The 23,942-nt window shown below is 46.2% G+C and overlaps 1 protein-coding gene across 5 annotated transcripts in view; it reads right to left on the bottom strand.

Annotated features, from left to right (window-relative positions):
- The window catches only part of SNTG2 (syntrophin gamma 2), a 218,882-nt gene extending 195,344 nt beyond the window's left edge, over positions 1–23,538 (bottom strand). For 4 of the 5 annotated variants that reach the window (XM_078055883.1, XM_078055885.1, XM_078055884.1 and 1 more), the window contains exon 1: positions 23,372–23,538. In XM_078055883.1, coding sequence (XP_077912009.1) covers positions 23,372–23,443 — 72 coding nt within the window. In that variant the 5' untranslated portion in view covers positions 23,444–23,538. Of the gene's footprint in view, positions 1–19,527; positions 19,561–20,766; positions 20,780–23,371 lie in introns of those variants that run through there. The other variant, XM_036081595.2, reaches the window with a different exon arrangement.
- Between the last annotated feature and the right edge of the window lie 404 nt (positions 23,539–23,942).

Below are 23,942 nucleotides of genomic sequence, written 5' to 3'. Positions count from 1 at the left end.
TATACACTTGCAATGAGTAATCTAAAAACGAAATTAAGAAACTAAGTTGATAGAAAGAATCCATGCTCATGGATCGGAAGGCTTAAGATGGCAACAATCACCTGATTGAATCTACAGACTCAATGCAACCTCTATCAAGATCCCAGGTGGCTTCTTTGCAAAAATTGACAAGCTGATCCTAAAATTACGTGGAAATTCAAGGGACCCAGGATAGCCAAAACAATCCTGACAAAGAACAAAACTGGAGAACTCACATTTCCCAATTTCAAAATTTCCTGCAAGGAACAATAATCAAGACAGTGTGGTGCTAGCAAAAGGATGAGGATATATATAAAGGTCTCCAAGGGCAGACATATAGATCAATGGAATAAAACTGAGAATCCAAAAATAAACCCTCACATACGTGACCAATTCATTTTCAACAAGACTGACAGGACAATCCAATGGGGGAAAGAATAGACTTTTTGGCCAATGCTGCTGGGACACCTGGTATCCACATCTAGAAAAATGAATTTGTATTCCTTCCTTACACCATACACAAAACTTAACTCAAAATGGATCCTTTACACAAAAAGTAACAACTGAAATTATAGAAGTGTTAGAGGAAAACAGGAGTAAGTCTTCAGGACCTTGGAAAAGCACTGGTTTATCAGATAAAACACCAAAGAATATGTGACAAAAGAAAAAGCAGACCAAAATAAAAACTGTCATGGATACCATGAAGAAAATAAAGACAACCCACAGAAAGGCAGAAAATTTCTGCAAACCATACATCTATATCTACAAAGGATTTACATGCAAAATATTTTTTAAAAACCTTATAACTGAATAAAGCAAATAACTCAATTAAAATATGAGTAAAGGATCTGAATATACAACTCTCCTAAGAAAATATACAAATGGCCAATGAACACATGGGAAGATATTTAACATTTTTATTAACTGGGGAAATGAAAACCAAAGCCACTTACGATACTACATCCCCTCTGCTGACTACAATTTCTTCAGCAGGAATACCAGTAAGTTTTAGCAAGGATGTGCAGAAGCTGGAACTCTCTCATCCTGCTCGGGGGGATGTGAATGGCTCAACCTTCATGATACGCTTTTCGTTACGAGCTCTCAGAGATACAGAACTGACTGTAGGGACTTTAAAACTAATCAAACAGAGCTGGAAATCTTTGGAAAACAGCTGAGCAGTCCCTCAAACAGGCTAAACACAAAGTGTCCATGACACCCAGCAATTCCACCCCAAGGTCCACTCAACAACCTGCCCACGAATGTTCACAGCAGCATTATTCATGGTAGCCCCAAAGGGGAGAAACCCAAACATCCAAGAACAGGATGTGATACGATAGAATATATTTTGCAATAACAAAAACTGAAGTCTGAAACTTGCTACAGGGTGGACGAACGTTGAGGTCATGACGATAAGGGAAAGAAGCCAGTCACAAACACCACTATGTGATCCTATTAATGCACAATGTCCACCACAGGCAGATCCATATCGGAAGTAGGTTAGTGTTGCCATGGACCTGTGGAGACGGATAATGGGGAGTGACTGCTCAGTGGCTGGGGCCCCTTTTGTTGGGCGTGAAAAGTTCTTAAAGCAGATTATAGTGATGAGTGCACAACTCTGAATATCCTAAAACCACCGAACTGCGCATTGTGGGTGAAGAGTATGGTGTGTGAATTACACATTTGCTATAAAGAAAATAAAGAGCAGTAGGAATAAAGACTTGGCCAGGCTCTGCCCAAATGCCAGGCGCAGTGAAGCTCATTAAACTAACCTGGCAATATCTCCAGGCCCAGACGCAGGAAATACAACGTGGCTGGTGGACACTTCCAGGTCACAATCTCTTTCCAAAGTGTCACTTGGTGGCTCAGAGTTGAATTCTGAGCAAAGGTGAATACTGTTCAGTTAACCATCATCATCGTTTTAATTTTATTTTACTGATTTACTTACTTTGCTCTGCAGGAATTCCTGAAGTTTTTATATTCATTTACTTTTGAAATTCCTAATGTCAATAGTATATTTCTGAGGATGCCAGAAATAAATACTGTACCAAAAAAGTTTTGTAATTGTACTTTGATTACTGTTTCTGTTCCATTTCTTTGATTTCTTCTATAGAAATATCTAGAATTCGTCCTGTCTTCCTTATCTCTTATCCTCTTTATCATATTTGTCTTTTTTTTTGGCTCTGTATTCTTAGAAATCATAGTTTTCTTAATATCACTAATTCAATTTCTACATCTGTTTTCTGTTTCTTATTTCTGCTAATGCATTTTAAGATATTTTGTTCTATAAAACAGTCCAATGTTTGCTTTTCAGTTTGGCACATGATGCTGGTAATTTATACAAAAATATGTTGTGTTCTACATGAAACCCTAATGAATGTCCTTTTCTTCATCTGCACAGTGTGCCTTACCACAGACACTCACCCCCTGGCTAAGTAATGTTACCGCTGTTCCAGTCCCCCACGAGCAGCAGGGACCTCCTGGTCTTCTCCCTGCCGTCTGAGAGCACAACTAATCCACCCCCCAAATTAATCTCCAGGCAACGAGATGTGTACGGTCTCCCGGGAAACTTCTCATTATTTGTTTCTTGATGGTTATCATGAACTGTGAGGGGATCCATCCTTATCACTGATGCCGGGTCTCATGATGACAACAAAGAAACTCATTTCTGGGAAAGCAGCTGGGTCTTCTCACTGGAAGGAGTCATGTCCTAAAGCAGCCCTGGGCCCACCCAGTGGAACTGGCTGGTTTTGAATTACATATGGCGGATGCCTTTTCTCAGCTACACATTAATTTCTATGGTTAGTCCACATTACTACCGGGCATTATTTTGGGGGGAAAAAAATTGCCTCACATCCCAACACATGATTATGAAGTCAAAAGCTTTAAGAGGATTATGGCAAATAAAATAAACCAAAAGGACTCCAGTGAGTTAGTGAATATAAGCATCCTAATACAAGAAGGCAGGTACTTTTGGGGAGGAAAATGTAACTACAGTATACACTGTTAATTTTGGAATTAGAGTCATAGTTTTGTTCTTGCACATGTTATAGAACTTATAACTTCTCTTCTACCTCCTTCTCCCTCAGAGCTGTGATTTACATAGACTATATTTAATAGTCACACATGACTTAGAAAACTAAATCATTTATTTGAGGGACTGGCATTCATCCTTGAAATTCATTAGACATTAATACCTGCAACAGACTTCCAGGAAACTTAGCTATAATCCCTGAAGTTATGGAACAATGAAGATGCCATCTGGTTTTCTCTGTCTTCAGTATTAAATTATCTGATTACTAGCAGAAACATACAGATTTCTGTAAGCAGTTACTTTTGCACAGCACAGGGGCGAGGAGCATGAATCCCAGCACAGTCAAAAATCCACGCACAACTTTTGACCCCCCTAAAAATTAACCACTGATAGCCTACTGCCGACCAAAGCCTTACCCAAAACATAAACAGTAGGTTAACATCTACTTTGTAGACATATCGTATTCCGTGCTCTTACAATAAAGTAAGCAAGAGAAAAGAAAACGTTATTAAGAAATTAATAAGAAAGACAAAATACATTCACAGCACTATCCTGTATTTATCAAAAAAAACAAAAACAAAAACAAAAACAAACAAATCCACATGTAAGTGGGTCCACGCAGCTCAAACCTGTGTGGTCCAAGGGTCGACTGCAGTGTGGCGGGAGACGGAGGCGATCGCGAGCTTCCTGAAAGCTATGGCAATCGGCAGTGTGGTGCTGGTATAGGAGGAATGCATGTACTCGCATGCACACGTATATGTGTGCACATATGTACGCATGAGCGTCGTCCAGAGATACACCCAGAGATGGGGCCTGCAGAGTTTTACTAAAATGGCCAAAGAAGTTTAATGAGGAAAGGGTAGACTTTCAAAAAACACTGCTGGAACCATCAGAGAACTATCTGTGAAAGAAATGAACCCCAATCCGTACACTTCACGACTTCCACAGAAAGTACCCCAAATGGATCCCAGACTTACATGTAAGAGTAAGATGTATAAAGCTTCAAGAACAAAACAGAAACTTACGGCGGCAGGTTCAGCACAAGAAAGAGGAGCCAGAGCAGTAAAAAAACAAAAAGAAGAAAGAAAACTGGTAAACTGGAGTTCAGTGAAATGAACAGCGTGTGCATTATGACAGGCAGGGCTAAGGAAGGGAGAAGACAAAACAGCTTGGAAAAAAACTTGCGCAAAATACATGTCTTAGGTCTGATAACTTGTAGTCATCACTCCGAAGTATACAACTTGTACCACTCAAATTTATGAGGAAAGACAACTCAGTAAAAAACAGATAAAATATAATCAAAAGGCTTTCATCCTGAATATAAAAAGAAACCTTACAGCTTAATTTATAACAAGACAAACAATGCAAAAAAGGGCAAGCCCTTCATGAAAGCTTCATGAAAGACTATCCACACGGGAAACACGTACGTGGAAGAGATTCAGGGCACCCGTCCCGTGTCCCCAAGCACCGCGAGGACCCGGAGTGCCAGGACCCTCGTTCACTGCTGGTGGGAATACAGAACAGCACAGCCCTTTGGAAAACGATTTAAAGTAAGACCCAGCAATCAGGATTCCTAGGTGTTTGCTCAAGAGACGTGAACATATACGCCCACAGCAAGTGTGTGCACGAGCCCTTCCTGCAATGAGAGTGTGCACGAGCCCTTCCTGCAGTGAGTGTGTGCACGAGCCCTTCCTGCAATGAGTGTGTGCACGAGCCCTTCCTGCGGCGAGAGTGTGCATGAGCCCTTCCTGCAATTAGAGTGTGCACGAGCCCTTCTTGCAGTGAGTGTGTGCACGAGCCCTTCCCGCTGTGCCTGCAGCAATGTGTGCACAAGCCCTTCCTGCAATGAGAGTGTGCACGAGCCCTTCCTGCAATGAGAGTGTGCACGAGCCCTTCCTGCAATTAGAGTGTGCACGAGCCCTTCCTGCAATTAGAGTGTGCACGAGCCCTTCCTGCGGCGAGAGTGTGCACGAGCCCTTCCTGCGGCGAGTGTGTGCACGAGCCCTTCCTGCGGCGAGTGCGTGCACGAGCCCTTCCTGCGGCGAGAGTGTGCACGAGCCCTTCCTGCAATGAGAGTGTGCACGAGCCCTTCCTGCGGCGAGTGTGTGCACGAGCCCTTCCTGGTGTGGTATCAGTGGCCGCCCAGAGCCAGGAGCAGCTGAAGAGCCTGAACCCCCAAGATGCATCCACTCCACGAACCCTAACAAGGAACAAGCCCCTGGTGCCTGCAGTCTCAAGCTGTTTCAAAAGCATCATGTTAGGTGAAAGAAGCCTGCCTAAAGTAAGTCAAGGAGCACGCTGTACGATTCCCTGCACAAGACATCCGGAAACAGGCCGCACTGTGGGTAGGAGAGCAGCCAGCAGAGGCCAGGGTTGGGAGTCGGGGGGGTCGGGAGAGGCTTCGCTGCAAGGAGACCAGCAGAATGCCAGCTTCTGGAAGTGGGGCACCATCCTATTTGTCAAAACTGGTAAAACTACATGACTCCGTGCCAGTGTTACTTCACACGAAGCCCACCTCAACACCCCTGCCCCGCAGAAGACGAGCATCACGCTCAGGTTCCCAGGTGCTTTCTAGAGACAGAAGTCGGGGACGAGGACACACGGAAGCTGAGACTCCCTCGTCAGCACTGACCGTGTCTCAGCACTCTGCTGCGAGGCTCGGCTGGGAGACGGGTGATAGCTGGTCCCTGCCGTGGCTGAGATGGCAGGATGGCCGTCCCACGCGGGTCCCCATCTCTAGGTGATGTGGGCGTGAATGTCAGCAGCAGACTTTAAACTGAAGACATTTCAAGACGTGTAAGCACCCACAGACTGCCTGTGGGGCAGCGCGGGATGCTGGTCTGCAAGGAAATGGCTTCATTCCTGGGAGGACGACCGTCCTCTGCACCTCCCATCCTGCCAGGTAGACCGAGCCAGCACAGCCATGACCACCCCTTTCCAGGCTATTTCTCAGGGATGACTGTCCTGCTGACGCTGTCCCCCTGTCCCTGCGCCCAGGGGCCCCCTAAGACCAGCCCTCCGTCCTTGCCACAGAATCCCTAGCGTGGCTTCCCAGTGTTGGGCAGGGGGCCCCCTGTGCCCCTGGCTGGCGGCAGCTTCCCTCTGAGCCCCCTTCCCTCACACCTCTCTCCGGAGACCCTCCCACCACCGTTTACAGGCCCGGGGTTGACCCTCTCCCATCTCATGGTCCCGAAGCGCTTCACAATGGCCAACACTGGCTACCCGAAGGGACATGTCCCGGGTTCTGGGATGAGGACGCACACCTGCCCACCACGCCTGCCTACATCCAGTTCTGAGGGCTTCAAACACATAGGCTGACCTTCCTTCCCAGACTATCCTCATGCAGCGGCTCCAGGCCCCGCAGACCTCCACCTCCCCGGGCTCCCCACGGAGCACACCCAGCTCTGTCTGCTGCGGACGCGCTTCCCCTGCTCACAAAACCGCTGCCTCCTGCAGACGCGCTCCGTCTCCCGCAATGCCCGCGCTTCCCCGACGCTCCCGGCTCAAGGTCAAGCACGTAATCGGCGTTTCAAAAATTTGTGCCAAAAAATTATTTGTTAAATACATGTACATAAACCATAACAATAAAATACTTCACTCATTTATGGAGTAGATAAAAGTAATATTTCAATTTTAATTTAAAGCTATTAATGAGAGAAAACTATTATATTTTAAGAATATTCTTAAATAGGCACTCTAAAAATGCTAAGCATTTACTGGTTTCTCTAACATGTTTTACCTTTCAGGAATTCGGAGGACATTTTCTTTAAACAACACAACCTGTGCTTTAATTAGAACAGGGCTACATTTTGTCTTTTCTACCAAATGATCGAGTCCTCTATTTAAGGAAGAAAACAATGTCCTGCACGCTAACAGAGCAATCCTCCCTGGCTCTTCCACAGAATCCCGGACACTTGAAGGGCGGGGGTCAGCTATTTTAAAAGATGTCAGTGTGAGGGTGCATCCCTGCCTCACCCTGAGCTGTCCAGACCCTCCCTCGGTATTTTATCTGCTTTCCTTTCTTTTACCTAACCAGGGCAATCTCAGTCACAGCATTTACTAAATAGGGCTTCTCCACGGAAAGCACAATTTAATTATTTAAATTTACATGATCTTGTTGAGTGTAGGTCAATTCACATAAAGGGGCATCTTTGCCAACATTAAAAAATGGAAACAGAGGGACACCTGGGTTGCTCAGTCATTAAGCGTCTGCCTTCAGCTCAGGTCATGATCTAGGGGTCCTGGGATCGAGCCCCACATCGGGCTCCCTGCTCTGTGGGAGGCCTGCTTCTCCCTCTCCCACTCCCCCTGCTTGTGTTTCCTCTCTCGCTGTCAAATAAATAAATAAAATCTTTTTAAAAAATGGAAACAGAACGCTGATCCCGTAGAGATTTTGGAAGCACCCCTCACAGAGCCTGGGGCGGGGGGCGCTCAGACACACCCCCAAGGGCGGCTGGCTTCCCTGTCCCCACTCCTCCGCCTGAAGCCACCAGAAAAAGGACATTTGGCAAACACAGTCTCACCCCAATGTCCTCACCACATGCACACACGGAGATGCGTGTATACGTTCTACGGTTATTCTCAGGGAGAATCCACAGATATTATAGGAAATGCGTATTACACAGTGATACGCACCCCAGAAATAATAAGAACAAATAAACCAAAAGGCACTCCCCCCCTTCTCCCTTCTGAGCTTCGATTCCCAGAAAAAAAATAAACATGTTGGATCTCTGAACACAATAATTTCCTCTATTTTCTTTCTTATGTATGAAACTGTGATGATGTTCACTGACCTTACTATTTACAACCCCTGTGAGAAAATTAAGGCAAGTAGCTATGAGGGTTCATGATAAAGCAGCAACGCTTATATTAATCCAAAGAATGGCGGAGGAGGCAGGCAGCCTGGGACTCTGTCAGGGGAGGTGCTCCCGGGGGCCCTGCACTGGAGGGGTCACTCCACCTGCGGGGAGCAAGCATTCACACAGAATCAACCAGAGAAAAAGCCGAATTTCCGACCGCAGTTCTGAGGAACCAATTTCTCACAAGTCAGTTTCTCTTTTAAAATAAGATTATTCTATAGATATCCTCTGATGTTAAAATCAACACCACCTTGGTTGGGAGATTTGAAACCTTTTGGGATCTCTCTGCCTGGACCAGCACATGACAGCACAGGCAAGCTCCCCAAAACAGGTGTGTAGTGGTTATCACCTCTACTGGCCCCAAAATTCAAGTCAAGGAGCTAGTTTTCCACTTCTTAGAAAAGAAAAGGCCAACTGAGAGAGAAGGAAAGGAGTACTGTCAGCCAACAAACCATCCTATTTAGGAGGAAGGAAATATCTTCGTTACAGAAGTTGTTCTAGCATAAAATGCATTCTTGCCAGTTTCAACGTTTGCCAAAAAGGAAAAACACCACCTAGTCTTTACATTTAATGGAAGCAGGCACATATGTTCTGGTAGATTTTCTTTTCTGGAAGCCAGTACACAGTAACTGAAGAAAAGGCAGTTCCTCTGGGGGCTGGACCCATTTCTGTCAGGAGATACAATTTTTTTTCTTCAGAAGCCAGATTGTGTCTAAGAATGAATGTGATTTATATATATTTGGCTTTCTGGCAACACTTGATGATTGGATTTTGTATCTTCACAAATTGAGGTGATTGCTTTCCAAAAAAAAAAAAAAAATGAAAAGTTTCCTGGGAAGAAAAATGACATATAATGTACTTCTGCCCAGAAGTCTCTCCTGGCAAATTGTGTGGAGTGTATTATCTCTATTCTAGTGCTGTTGAGGAAAACTCCTTAAAAGGAACAAATAGGCTCACGTCAATCCTTGTTAAATCCCGCTAATAAACTTCCGGCTCTGCTATTACACAATCAGCTCTGGACCTGTGGACATGAGGTCCGAGTGCAGCAACTGAGAACCATGGGCTCCATTCCCGGTCGAATAGGTAGCGTCTGTGGGTTTTCTGTCACCATAACCTCAACTTCAACAGTGGTCTACTCTCCCTCTCCTTGCCTTGCTCAGATAGACGGACAGTTCGGCGATGTCCTCCTGACACTGCGCACTCCTGCCAGATGCCCACATGGAAGAGGCAATTCCAGGAGGACAAAATGCAGGATGTAAACACGATGTTTAGGAGATGTGTGTATGCATGCATGTGTGTATGTAGACATGTGTACATGCATGTGCACATGTGTGCATGTACATAGATGTGCACACATGCAGAGGTTTGTGTGTGTGCACATGTGTACACAGACAAGTGTACATGCATGTGCATGTATGCACATGTGTGTGCACGCACAGCCGTATATATGTGTACATGCATGTGTGTATACGCACAAGCGTGTATGTGTGCTGTGTTCAAGTGTGTACATATGCAAACATGTACAAACATGTGCAGGTGTGTATTGTGCACGCCCACATATCTGTGTAAATGTGCAGGTATGTATTGCACATGTGTGCATGCCTGTGTGTGCATGTGTATGTATGCATGTGTGTGTTTATATGCACACATGTGCATGCGTGTTCCTTTCAAGGAAAACTAAGAGTATTTTCTTTTTGTGACACCAAATATTAAAACAAGGTTTTACTATATCCATTTATTTTTTATTCATTAAAACATAAAAATATTGCATCTGTCCATTTAATTACACTTTTATCAAGTAGTTCATGGAGCTAAAATAATTCAGGTTAACATCTGGCAGAATATATGAGCTTTGTAGAAACCACTATATTCTTGGTAAATAGATGATAAACCAAAATTTCACTTTATGTTCACCTTAAATATAAAACAGGATGGGAAGGTAGATATTATCATCCAGATTTTTTTTCTCTATTTTGGCACTGTCCCCATGACTCAGGAATACTCCGTGTCCTTAGGATACTACCTTTCACCCAGATCTGCAGGAAATAGAAATTTTTCCATGATCATGGAATGTTTTTAAGTCTACTATGAAAATCATCTCCTGTTGACCTATAAAGAAGACTCCTAAGACTGAGTTGTAACGTGAAAACACAATCTGACACATTTAATGCAGTAAGACTTGGTCAGACTGGTGTGTGTGTGTGTGTGTGTGTGTCTGTGTGTGTGTGTGTGTGTGTGTGTGTCTGTGTGTGGTTAAGAATTAAGTATAAATAAAAAGAGGCTAATATGATTATTCTGGATTTGAGATAGGTTTTATTTCAAGCATACAAGTCAGGAGAAGTCACAGATGCTCTACAGAAAGCAAAAAATTATAAAATAATCGGACTTGTAAAAATTTGTTCCACTAGAAATTTTGAATGGTGATTATATCTACTTCATTCATAACCAAAAAAGTGGCATGATTCTCTCCCAAGCTATTTTCTCTAATGTAATATCAATCAAATTACTGTTTTCTGTAAATTTCAGCAATGACTTTGTTCAAAGGTGTCCACATTGTGACCTTCGACAGATTCAGAGGTTGCAAAAAGGACATTAAGAGTGACAAGCTCTTTGAGTGTAAAATCACCTGGTTGGCTGTTGAAAGTAACCCACGCATCTGCATTACAAGTGGGAATGATTTGCTCCTAGTCCTGCGGTTTCGAGAAAGGGAAATATCTTCAAAAAGGAGATTAGAAAAAGACCACAGTTTCTCCTAAAACCGTTTTCTGAGGAAGATATTCCTAGGCAACAAAACAACTGAGTGTGTTAAAGACACCTTCCACCTTCCCAGGAGGCCCCTGACGGATCATATGACACTTAACACACAATCCCAAAGACACAGCGGTCACAAAGAGGCGCTCGGTGAGCCAGGACAGGTAAGTGCATCCCTGCCCGTCCTCGCGAGCCGCCGAGGCACACACCAGCTCTGCTTCCCCAAGAGCTATCCCAGCATCCTGACTGATCCACCTGGAGTCTGCGGACCTTCTGTATTTGATCACGGCATGGAATTCAGCCCTGTGCCAGCACAGGAGAGCAGACTGTTAAGTATTCGGGAATGTCACCAACTGGTAATTAACCATCAGCCGCCTGAAATCAGCCACTGTAGTATTTACACCCCAGCAATCAGCGCGTACCCGAAGTCAGGCTTACTTTCCTCCCCGACCTCCCCCAGAGCACCAGTGTACCAGCCAACCATCCAGCTTATGGTAATATTTTAATTACATTTCATTTTTTCCCATGAAACTGAGTTAATGAGAGTGGGGCCCCTGCTTTATGCATTTTTGAGCCCCCAATGCCTTGTCCTGAGCCTGCGACATACCAAGGACTCAATGTTCAAAAATGAGCACATGATGTTGAATAATCAACCAACATCATCAACCAAGTGTATCCTTATAAATGATTTCATAGATGAGGAAACTTTACCCTAAATGACATAAGGGGTTGACTCACTCGTGAGAGCATAAAGAAAGAGTCAGGGTCCTTACCCCTCCAGCTGCTTACGTGCATTCAGAAGTTCAGGATAATTTTACTGGTATGTGTTACATGTGTTGCACAATAAATATATTCAGCTGGGCCAAAATATCTCTATTTTAGAAGTTGTTTTCCAATGACCTTCAGCTCCAGCCTGTGGACTGTGTATCTCTGAGAGTCGCCCACTTTGTAGTGACTTATCATCCCACAAAGAAAGCCCGAGCTCCAAGCATTCAGTGTGGATTGTACCCAGAAGAGAAATAAAACATGCCACAGACAGTCTCTGAGAACGTGGAAGGACGCTCCCCAGCTCATGGGATTACACTGACACCAAAACCAGAAGAAGGCATTACATGAAAAGAACAGCATAAACCAACATCCAACATGAACACAGACACAAATACCCATTGACAAAATATTAGCAAATTGAATCTAGTCATATATGAAATGATAACACTCTGTGGCCACGTGGGGTTGATCCCTAGGATATAAGGTGGGATCATTTAATGTAATTCAAAATCATTTAATGTAATTCACCGCATCAACAGCCTAATCATTAATAATAAGAACAATGTTATCTCAATAGATGTAAAAACATCCCATAAAATTCAACACGTACGTCTGATAAAAACCTCCCAGAGGTTTTGTTTTGTTTTGTTTTGTTTGATGAGTTATTCAGTGCACAGGCCACCAGAAAAGTGCATCTGGGCAGTGTGGGATTTGAACCCATGCCTCCAAAGAGACTGGAACCTAAACCCAGCCCTGTAGACTGCCCAGTCACACCACCTGCATGTCTTCTGATAAAAATCTCAATAAACTAAGAGATGGGAATGCCCTCAACCTGAAAAAGCATCTACAACAGACATGCATTCACATGCACAATGATGAATGACAATGCTTTCCCCTTAGGATGAGAGAACAGGGCGACCTCAATGTCGTACGGGCAGCCTGCCCACCGCGATAGGGAAAAGCAGGTAATACAGGACTAGAGATTGCTAACAGAGAAAGAACAGCATCCTTATTTGCAGACAACACGATCATTTCAGTATTCTGTCACTTAATCTGCCATGTTACGTATTTTCATACCAAATTCATTTTAAAATACAATATTATCCAATTTAGAAATGAATTTTTTTAAATATAATTAAATCTTATCCACTAAGCATTGTCTCTCTCGCTATGTCATTAGCTACTTTGTCCCATTTCATCTCAGTCGCTAGGATGATGTATTCTCTACACAGAGAAGAAGTCTTACATGTGTGTCATTTCTCTTTTAGTTCGTTATTAGTGTTTCATAGTTAGGTTCCAATTTCTTAAATCTTAGAGAAACACAATGGTTTTAGGTGAATGTTATTCCAACATCCTAGTGTCCGTTAAGAATGTTTGACGTTATAACTATATTAACATCAAAATATAAAATACTATCTTTTACTTGTATTACATCCAGAAAGTTAAAAGAGGAAAAATTCTTGAAGCTCAAATGATTTTTTAAATATCCCCCTGGATTTTACATGAACCAATTTCTTTTTTAAATGCCATTTATTTGGATTACAACAGATTTTAGTTGTAAACCCTGGTTCCCATTGCATTTCAGATCCTAAACACAAATTTGGATAATGGTAACTCTAGAGATTTTTCTAGAACAACTGTAGGAAGTTCACAAAGCTTCAGTTGTTCAACTTTACCAATATGTCTTATTTTTGCAGAATTAAACAATACGCCACATTTACAGCCAAACCCTGCATTCTGTACTTACCACAGTCACCACTGTGATAAAATACAGAATAAAAGTTAAACAACGAAATACTTTATTTACAAATATTTATACGGAAAATGAAGGAATCTCTCCAAGAAATGAAATATGCTATTTTTCCAAATTTATTAAACCACATATTTTAGCGTTTTAAACTGAAAATTGAAAATGTTTGAATCTTCAATACTGAAAAAACGGTACCTCAGAAATACAGCTCTGAGCAAACTCAGAAGAGAAAAAAATTCTTTAAAAACCTTAGTCTTCAAGAGTTAACTGATAATCATTTTCTAGATATATAGGTATCTTCCCATATTTAAAACTCAATTTATACCTGTAAAGTTTTTAAGCAAAACCCAGCTTCGGGTGCAGAATTTGGAAATTTGACACACCACTCGACTGCATTATCCCTGCACCTCCAGGCCGTGCGTGTCCACGCGTGCCCGGGGCACGGCTGCCCCCCATCTGGCCCAGGAACTGTCCCCAGCTTGCAGTGGCGACCCAAGTTTAAAACAGGTGATTTAAGGAGATCCCCATGATTCCCTCCTGATTTCTGATTTTCTGTTTCCTATTGTTTCCTTTCGTTTCATGAGACATGGCCATTCAAAGGTCCCGCATGGAGCGGCATTTCCGAGGGGTGCGCACAGGAGGGAGGCCGATGCCGAGGGCACCAGAGTGTGGGGTCCAGGACAGACGCCAGGACCGTGGCCAGCGCCGGGTGGCGAGGGACCCCTGAGGAGCGCCCGCCCAGAACACTCAGCCAGTGTCAGCAGCTGTGTGTTTCTAACGCTGCCCTCGGGTCTGTGCTCAATCCCTTGCAAACTGTGTTCTTTACTAAAGACGCATGTTTCCCAGGGCTGCCGTGACAGCGCTTCCACGAACCCGGTGGCTGAAAACAAGAAGCCTGTCCTGGAGGCCATCCGTACAAAATGAAAGCTCCCCTCTCTCCCCGCTCCCAGGCTTGTGGCCGCATCACCCCGTCTCTGCCTCCCTGTTCACCTGCCCTCTGCTCTGTGTGTTTGCCCCCAAACTCCCCTGCTCCCTCCATTGAACACACGTCCTCATACTTGGGGTCCGCTCAGGTAATTCAGAACAAGCTTCTCCTCTCAGCGCCCTTCACTTAATCCCACCTGTGGCCACGTAACTTTCCAGCGATTCTTAGGGTGTGGGTGTATCTTCTTGGGAACCACTGCTCAACCGACTACGGAAGACACATTTGACAACTGGAAAATCACAAGCAAAAACCCATCTGTGTCGGGTGACCTCCTAAGGAAACTCTCTTACTGAGAAAAATCCATTGCAATTAGTTGTAACACAGCTAACTCCTGGGGCAAAATCCCAGCAGAAACAGGGACTCAGGAGTGTGCGTTTTTAGAGCCATGTGGCACCACATTGCTCCTCTAGCCAGTAAAGGACTGTGTGCTGTACCAGCGACGGCAGGTGACGCTACATGGAAATGCCACATGTTACCGTGTGTTCCACAGCCAAAGGGCCCCATGAGGGCAAAACCCCACAAACCACGCAAGATCAAAGTTTGGGCCCTATGCTCTTAAGATAGCGACTTATTAAAAAAATTAGGAATACAAATTGTAGAAGGCATCATAGTCTTACTCTGATAATGACTCACCTTTAATGAAACCTGCCTAATAACGGTAGTGAACACGTGTGTGCAGATGTTATTAACACCCCCTGTTACACACTTACTAACACACTTGTTTACAAATGGGGCCATGACTAGAACCCTCTAATGGAGGTACTGTGATTCTGCCCACCTAACCGTGAGTCACAGGAAAGTTCAGTAACCCACCCACGGTCACACAGCAATTCACACCTGAGCTTTGGGCCCTTAGTCCTTCTGCTATGCTGGCCAAGAACACAAAATAGACCAGAATATGTGGACCAGGAGAGACGCTGAAAAGGCACACGTAAAAGAACAGTTAGCAACCTAAAACAACGTGAGCTAGACGAGGTTAGCATGAAAACAAACCGCAGGTCCCAAGGATGCTAACGTGTGAGGTTGTGAATGACAGAAGCACAGCTGGGAGGGAGGTGAGGAGTAGTCACACTCCAGAGAGCACATTTCGCACATTTAGGGAAAAGTTCTCACTTAAATTCTGACACTTGGACCTCATCTCTCACTCTGCTCACGAGGAAGAAGCAGGAGTCTTGCTAAGATCCCACGTGCCCTTACAGGCCTCCACGTGCGCTCTGCCTCATTCACTTAGAGGTGAAGTGAAGGTTCTGCTCGACCTCCCCGAACCTAATATTCAAGCAGGTAAAACACACTGCTCGTTTGATCCATAAACAACTGGCTCTGGAAGGGGAACCTGCTCTCCTCACACAAGCAGCTGCTTGTCCGTATGAAAATCTTCAGACCCTGGGTCTGGATTTTGTCCCTTCACACTGGCTGTGGAGAAAAGCAAATGTCGGCTCTAACAGACACCCCCTAAAGAGCCCTGAAACCCAGTGTGCATGTGTGTGGGGGGATCCCTGCGCATGCAGTGTGTGCACATGTGTGCATGTGCATGTAGGGTGCGCATGTTGTGTGTGCACGCCAAGTCTGCTGGGTGTACACATGTGTGCAGTGTGTCTGCCACGTGTGCATGTGTGTGCAGTGTATGTCCGCCGTGCGTACATGTGTGTGCAGTGTGTCAGCGTGCATGCATGTGTGCAGTGTGTGTCTGCTGTACATGCATGTGTGTGCAGTGTGTCAGCGTGTGTGCACGCGTGTGCAGTGTGTCTGCTGTGTGCGCATGCACGTACATGTGTGTGCACACGCGTGTGTGGTATCTGCCTGCACACACTCCTGGAATTCCTGCTCCTCCTTCGAGAACCCCACAGACACAGCTGCTCCTCTGTCCCTGAGTCCAAGACGCTCCGTGTCCCTCCTCTGCAGCTCCCAACTTCGCTGACTCAAAGGCTCTCCCGGACAGACAGTCTAACGTGTCTGCACCACTGCTCTGTGACTCGTCTGGCAATGCTGATAATAACTAAACCGGTTAACACACATGTTACTCCCTACGATAGCATATTTCTCTCTTCCTTTCAACAACCATAAAAGTCTGCAGTCGCGTTTTCTGTGTTTACTCTCTGCAAACCCTGACCTCTCTGGACAGTCTGTGAACACATTCCCAACCGTATCCCCAGGGACAGGCCCCAGGAAGGACTCGCGTCCCATGTGGCACTGCGGGCTTGCACGGGGCTGCCTGTCTGGACCACTCTGCTCTGTTTCTGCCTCTCAATTCCCAGCTCAGACACTGGTCTGTAAACGATGTATGTACGTGCACGTGCAGAACATTAATAACCACAGAGACCTGCTCCAAATGGCACTCAATTTTGCCATCACCGAGCCTATTCTTCAGGAAAACCCTTGAGGCTGAGAAAACCCCCGTGTGCTGCTAGCTTCCGCGGCCCGCTCTGCCTCTCCATCCCACTGCGGGCGGCCAGGGGCGTTCCTGGCATTTCTAGTGACATATGGGCAGAAGCTGGCATTTCTCTACCTTGTTACACAAACCATGATAATTTCAGGAATAAAACCAGAGTTGGCTTTCTTTCATCAAGATAACAACAACTGTGTCAATGCTGCACGCTTTCTGAAGGGATGCTTCTAACTCACCGGTTCTGAATGTCCTCAGGTTTATGGTACGAGAAGTAATTTTATATTCCCCGGTACATAAAGAAAACTTAAGATAATTATAAGAGCCATTTGGTAAAGTATAATTATCTGAAGAGAAATCACTAAGGGTAACATTTCGCAGGACAGAGATGAGAAATAGAATAAATGATATTTCACCATTAACAGTTCTGCTTGTTCATAAAAATGATATTAGAATGTAGCTATAACAAAAATAAAAAGGTGCAATTTTATTCAAAGCCAAAATAGTTAATGATAAATATAAGCTCTCAATATAAAAGCCAGAAACAGAACTTCCTCCCTCTGCTTCACAAAATTACATCCTTAAAAGCAGATAAATACGTATTGACTTGGCTGGTACATTATGTGTCAGCTGTTATGCACCATGTGTATGATTCGCCAAGTCTGTGTCTCTTTCTAAAAGGAAGGGAAATATTCACATTCACTGATAAGCAGCAACACTGGCAAAAGTGCAAACATGTTCTTTCTAAAGGCAATCATGGGTTGGTTCAAATTTTAACCTGATGGTAGAAAGGAGGCCCATACATCCTAGGAGCACCGAACGCTGGGACAAAGCTGGGGCTCTTGCAGCGGAAGAGAAGAAGCAAGCGGCCATCGGGGAGGCAGAGAGTTGCAACAGCAGCTGGGAATTAGCAGGGCTAATGGGAGGGAGGCTGGGACTGAGGCAACATGGGGATGTATGTCAGGAAGAGAAAACAGCACGAGGCAACCAGAAGGATCACCAGTGCATCAGAAGTCTAAGGAAAGCAGGGGGCACCTGGGTGGCTCAGTCGTTAAGCGTCTGCCTTCGGCTCAGGTCATGATCCCAGCGTCCTGGGATCGAGCCCCACATCGGGCTCCCCGCTCTGCGGGAAGCCTGCTTCTCCCTCTCCCACTCCCCCTGCTTGTGTTCCCCCTCTCGCTGTGTCTCTCTCTCTCAAATAAATAAAAAAAAAAAAAAAAAAAAAGAAGAAGTCTAAGGAAAGCAGGGCTTGGATAATGCCGTGAGCTCTGTGGGCAGTGCTGTTATTCTCGACATGTAAACACAGAAAGAGAGCCAGGTTTCAGGATTGAGATTATGAGACTGGTTTTAGAAATGTTAACTGAACAGCCAAGCAGGGGGCAGACACAGAAGTCTGAGCTCAGCGGCTGAAGGCACAGCGTGGGAGGCCGTGTGGCGCTTTCCTGGAGGAGGGGGAGGTTACCGGGAAGTAACCGAGGGCTGGTTCCCCAAAGATCCTGAGGCGGAAGGGATGAGGCTGTGGCACTGGAGAGAGGTGTGCTGGGGGGAGCAAACAGTGGTTCCAACCTGCTGCCCGAAGGAGACAGGCGGACTGCGGTCTGGGGACACACGGGGCCCTCGTGACTCACGGACGGAGGCTGAGGACAGGTGGCAGCTCTAGGCAGTGACCAGGCAGAGGCAGCTCAGGGAGCATCGGACTCAGGGGAAGACTTGGGAAAGGGGCTCAGCCTCCCTTTTCATCTTGTAGGTTCTGTTTCAGAAAGGGAAGCTGGTTTCCCCTCTCTGGAATACTCTAGATCCCTGGTATTTTGTTTCTGAAAGCTTTCTCCTCCGAGGTTTTGTGTGAACATTGCTAAACACAAACTACTTATTTTCCATAGAAGATGTTACAATTTTTGATAGGAATAACTGACAGTTATGTCACACTTTATAAGTACAGATTATTTTCCTAAACACTAGCTCAATGAACAAAAACATTCTAATACAGAATTTGGGTGCATTTGTGTGGTTGTATTTTTACTTATAATAATTCATAAAGTAGACAACAAAATATCTGCCCGCTAAGAGCATTCATTCTAGATGGAATTTGATTCTTACTACGACTTGTCATTCAAACTACTTTTGAATAAAATATAAATAACTACGGTCACTTCCTTATGAGTTAATTCCTCAGTGCAATTACTAACCCTCTGGATACCAGAGGGGTGTCTGTGTTCCCGAGCTGGAGTCTAACAAAAGTTCAGGAAAAATAAATAATGGGTGTTAATGAGCACAGTGATATTTACAACACTGAACTTTAATATGTTGGTGACTGTATCTGTAATAGTACAATATTCATCCAAATTTCTTTTTTTTTTTTTAAGATTTTATTTATTTATTCGACAGAGGGAGAGACAGCGAGAGAGGGAACACAAGCAGGGGGAGTGGGAGAGGGAGAAGCAGGCTTCCCGCGGAGTGGGGAGCCCGATGCGGGGCTCGATCCCAGGACCCCGGGACCATGACCTGAGCCGAAGGCAGACGCTTAACGACTGAGCCACCCAGGCGCCCCGGTATTTGTCCAAATTTCAAATGAGTTTTGGTGCCTATCAAAACTAAGGAGAGTCGATGTCAAATGTCAACATGATAGAGTCCCGTTTATTCATTCACAACAACAAATATGGCCGTAACCAATCACCAGACACTGTACCAGGTTCCTAGGAAAGGAATGAAGGAGCCCACCTGCTTCGGAGACCCTGACAGGAAGAGCAGGGTCAGAGCCCAGCAGGAGGGTCCGGGAGGGGCTAAAATATTTTTCCACCTGTCCTCATCCTTTCCAACAGTATCTTCCACGACTGTCCTCTAAGTCGACATGTTTATTTTTCTAAATCTTAATTCTTTGTTTAATTAAACATAACTCATTAATAATAACATTTATAGGATCTAAAACTGCAGACGTTTTAGAAAACACAACTATTTTACCCGATCATTTAGTTGAAAACTCACCATATCACAGTATCCCCAGCACTTCTTCGGCGTCTAAGACAATGTGGGAGAGAAAACGGTTCTGCGGCAGAGTGGGAAGCAGCGTGGTGGGGAGGCAGCAGGTTTCAGGGGTGGGGGGGGTCAGGCCTCGCAGGGTCTGGGGCAGGGCGAGTGGGGAGGCTTAGTCTTCGGTAGAGAAATAGAAGAGGGCAAACTGGCCCCTGTGTCAGCACACACTGGGCAGAAGTGACATCTAGTGTTCACTGAAAATAATCCAAAGTCTTCCATCCAGAACTACAACCTGAACGACAATCGGGATGACCAGCCGGATGATAACCAAAAGTCCACGCCAGTTGAAAGTGCAAATACATTTTTCCATGAAATTCTCATGCATTTTTCCTCCAAAAGCATTAGCCTTCCTTATTTCATCTCATTAAAATACCCGCAGATTCTATTTAAATAGCAAATGCTGGAATCGGAGATTCAAAACCACCTTAGGAACCCAAACCGCACATTCTCCAGGCCATTCACTCCCCCTCCCATGACCACTTAGGGCCAGTGACCTGCCCCTGCCACCACCGCACTGAGACCCTGGCGAGCCCCTCCCCTTCCAGAGGCTGCCCCGGGGACAGGTGAGCTTCACCGATCTGTAGCAAAAACACCTGCGCGAGAGTTAAGGCAACAGGGATGTGAGTCTATTCCTCCTCACAGGACAACACGGACTCTCCTCCCTCCTTCCCATTCAAAAGGAGCTCGGCGTCTCAGTATGTAACTCGCTTCCTGGATGGAGCATACCGTCATGCCATCGCCACGGCAGCCTCTGCCAAAGCTGAACTACGCTAAAGTCGGAATTCAAGCAGCCGTATTTGTGCTTACATGTCGGTACAGACATGCTGCTCTCGAAAGATGCCATTCCACATGCACTGTTGGGAAACAAGGCAATTTTAACATCTGGTATTCTCAATAAGTAGGCATTCCTCTAACCTTGATCTTGTGAAAGTGTTCACTAGCAAACCTCCTGATTAAACCAGGTGGTTGCCCATTTTAAAATACATCAATCTCGCTTATGATGTCATAGACCCCACCAGAAATTCCACAGTTGAAATCAAAGGTGAGTCAGCAAGGATAAGAAACGTGGAACAAAAGCATAAAACAAAGGGACAGCCTTCCTTAGAGGTGACATGCTTAAATTATCTTGCACAGTATGATTAAGTGGTTCCATTACTAACCGCACATTCAAGGGACCTGACCTGTTCTCACCTTGCAATGGGCAAGCTCCTCACAGAGAACAGCAAGCACACTGCCAGCTCTCACTGCTTCGCGCTTCCAGCCCCTTGGACCGAGGCGATGTTATTTAGAAACTGAAAATGTGCTGTCGATAGTAATCAACAGCTGCAGCGTCTGACCGTAAGAAGCAGAATACACTCATCACATTGTCCTGCGGCTCCTCCACCACTGGACTTTAGCAGGGGACATGGGGGAGTAGGGGCTCAGGTTCACGCACTGGCTGAAGCGAGAAAGAGCAGACAACACAGAACAGCTATGGAAAAGGGCTAGAAAGCAGGCTCCAACCCTGAATGAGATGTTCACGTTTGGCCAGATTCCCATGATTCAAGCAAGCAGTCATTACAAAGAATGTGTTGCATTTTTGACTTCAGAAAACAGAGACTGGAAACATAATGGGATTAAAACCAGTCTCTTTTTTTGTCATTGTTTTTCTAATTAGAAAAACTAAGTTCCTTCCTTAACAGAAATGACTAAATAACTATGCAAATTCAATGACATTACACAGAGTTATTGATACAAAAATTAGTACTTCTGCATGGTTGTCTGGACACCAACCATTCCAGTAAAAATTAATGGCCGACCAGGTCCAAGGTATTTAAACCATGACTGCATGCTCTGAATGTTCATGTTTTTAAAGACTTCCTGTGAAAACCGGATACTTAGATTCAGTTTAAATAAATAAGAAGCTGAGCCTTTTCACACACTGCAGTTCAACTGAGCACTGAGCACAGCTTGCTATTTAATAATACAAGGTTAGTATTCTTGCCTTACTATGCTCTCCATTATTATCCTAATATTTGGCCTCCAATCCTGACAAAAGCTTACTTGCAGGTACAATTCACATATTATCGAGGCTCTTATTACAAAGAAAGCACTAAACACATCATGTGCAAACTGGTGAACAGAACCCATCTCCACCAGCACACCCATGTTTAGTGCCTTAAAGTGGTCAACACTTAACACACTGGAGACTATTTAGTGGAGGACTTGCAGTTGATGTAATTTTTAAAACCCAAAGTCACTGCCAATAATTCATCACCTGGGTGGATTATGCAGTGTGATAAACCCCCTCCAACTCTTCCACGACAAGTACAACGGTTCTAAGCCGACTTGGTGCAAGAATACCTCAGGAAAATGTGTAATTCTAACCATGGGGGGAATCGTTTCAAAATTCAAAGCTGTAATAAAGTGGAAACCCTATCACTCCCGAGCTTCTCTATTTTCTTAAGCAGTTTACTGCCAATTACTCCAAGCACATCTTGTAGGGTTTAATTACCATCTGCAATGGCTGGAAAACTATTCATATCACAAAGTACTTTAAAAAATAAACACAGAATGTTACCTGGGTCTGAATTTTAAAATTTTGTGATAATATCCCAGAAATGCATAACATGATGGAAAAAGCATCTATCTTTACACAGATTATATATTAAAAAAAAAAAAAAAAAGAATTATAGTTACTGCTACTCCCTTAGTTTAGAAGCATTATGACCAGTAGGAATCTGTGAAAGCCTTCCACCCATCGTCTTTCAAAACATTTCTGTTATCCTAAGAAGGATGGTCAATATATCCGTTTTTTACTGGCATTCATGGGATGAGGGGGTCAGTGGGGAAGGATCCCACTGAAGCCGCGGCAGAGCACCTGCAAACCACTTCAGTGAGTCTCTCGGTCCAGAGCCTCCGGAGGCCTGGGTAATCAGCTGCTTTCTCAGACTGTTTCCAGAACACTCGGTTATGCTGTGGGTGACAACTTGAAGGCTTCCAAGAACTTTTCGTTTTTTGTTTGAGCCAACATTTCTGTTTTTTGTCAATCAATAGTTTAGCTATTCCAAAATAAGAAGGTGGAATGGAGTTGTTTGGGGCCAGGACTGGAATAAGTGTCAAAACAGCATCAGTATTAGGAATTCTGCTCATAGCTGTCCCCAAGTCCAGAGTATTCCGTGGGAGCCTGCCCCACCCAGCACCAGGGAGGGACAAAGAGGTCCTGGGGAGGGGGGACAGGCTGGGACGACCCCCTACCTGGCCCCATGGGGGGGGGGGGAATCACCTCCGAAACTCTGGGACCCAGGAGCCGCTCACACGAAGGAATTAGGGCCAACCCCCAAACGCCCAATTCTGGAAAACCCCAGTTCCCACGGACCATAAAGCCCCTGCGCTTCCCTCCAGCCCCTCAGGACATTAAACAGCAAATCCACAGTTTCCAGTGCTGATATTGGGGTGGGGTAGAGAGGGGCGGTCAGGGGGCGTGCGCCCACTGTACCCAAGGTCCCAGCGCCCACCCACCGGCACAAGCCGCCCCAGTTAACAGGGAAGGAAGTGGGGGTGCGGGAAGCAGAGGGGGACGCGCTGAGGCGAAGTGGCGCGCAGAGGGGAAGGGGCGTGAGGGGCGGAGGGGCGAGCTGGGGGGAAGGGGCGTGAGGGGTGGAGGGGGCGCGCAGAGGGGAAGGGGCGTGAGGGGCGGAGGGGCGAGCTGGGGGGAAAGGGTGAGGGAAGCGGTGGCCGAGGCGCTGAGGGGAGGCGGCGAGGAGAGGGCGACGGGGCCCGGGGAGAGGAGGGCGCACGGAGGGGCCGCACTCACCCGCGCGGGCTCCAGCAGGCGGCCGGGGCGCCCGCTGGGGGCGGCGGGGGGCGGCGGAGCCTCAGCGCTCATGGCCGCCCAGCGGCGGGGCCCGCGCTCCGGGCCGGGCGAGCTCAGCGCCGGCGCCCCGCGCGAGCACCCAGGGGCCCCGCCGGCTCCAGGTCGGCGCCCCGCTCGGGCTCGGGTTCCGGCTCGGCGGGCAGTGGGAGGGGCGCTCCGCCCCGCGCCCGCGAGCACCGCCCACGCTGACCCGCCCCCGGGAGGAGGGGCGCGCTGCGCTCCAGTGGGTGGGGGCGCGCGCACCGGTCCGGGCACGGGCGCCGGGAGCTCCCAGGGCGGGGACGGACACACGGGTTCGCTGGGGTTCGCTCACACGGGCAGGGGGGCGAGCGCACCGGCCAGGTGGGGGGCACGGGGCGCTCCCAGGGCGGGGGCCGGGGTGCTGATCGCAACCACGGCAGGGGAAGGCGCTTAGGGGCGGAGGGCTCGGGGAGCGCACCAACGTGAAGTGGGGGCCCGAGCGCAGAGGCCGGCGGAGGCAGGCGGCTCTCCGGCTGGGCGGGCGGGAGCG

The sequence above is a fragment of the Halichoerus grypus genome, chromosome 10, assembly GCF_964656455.1.
Source record: "Halichoerus grypus chromosome 10, mHalGry1.hap1.1, whole genome shotgun sequence".
NCBI lineage: Eukaryota > Metazoa > Chordata > Mammalia > Carnivora > Phocidae > Halichoerus > Halichoerus grypus.
Note: the sequence above shows the minus strand (reverse complement) of the source record. Positions and strands in the feature narration are given on the sequence as shown.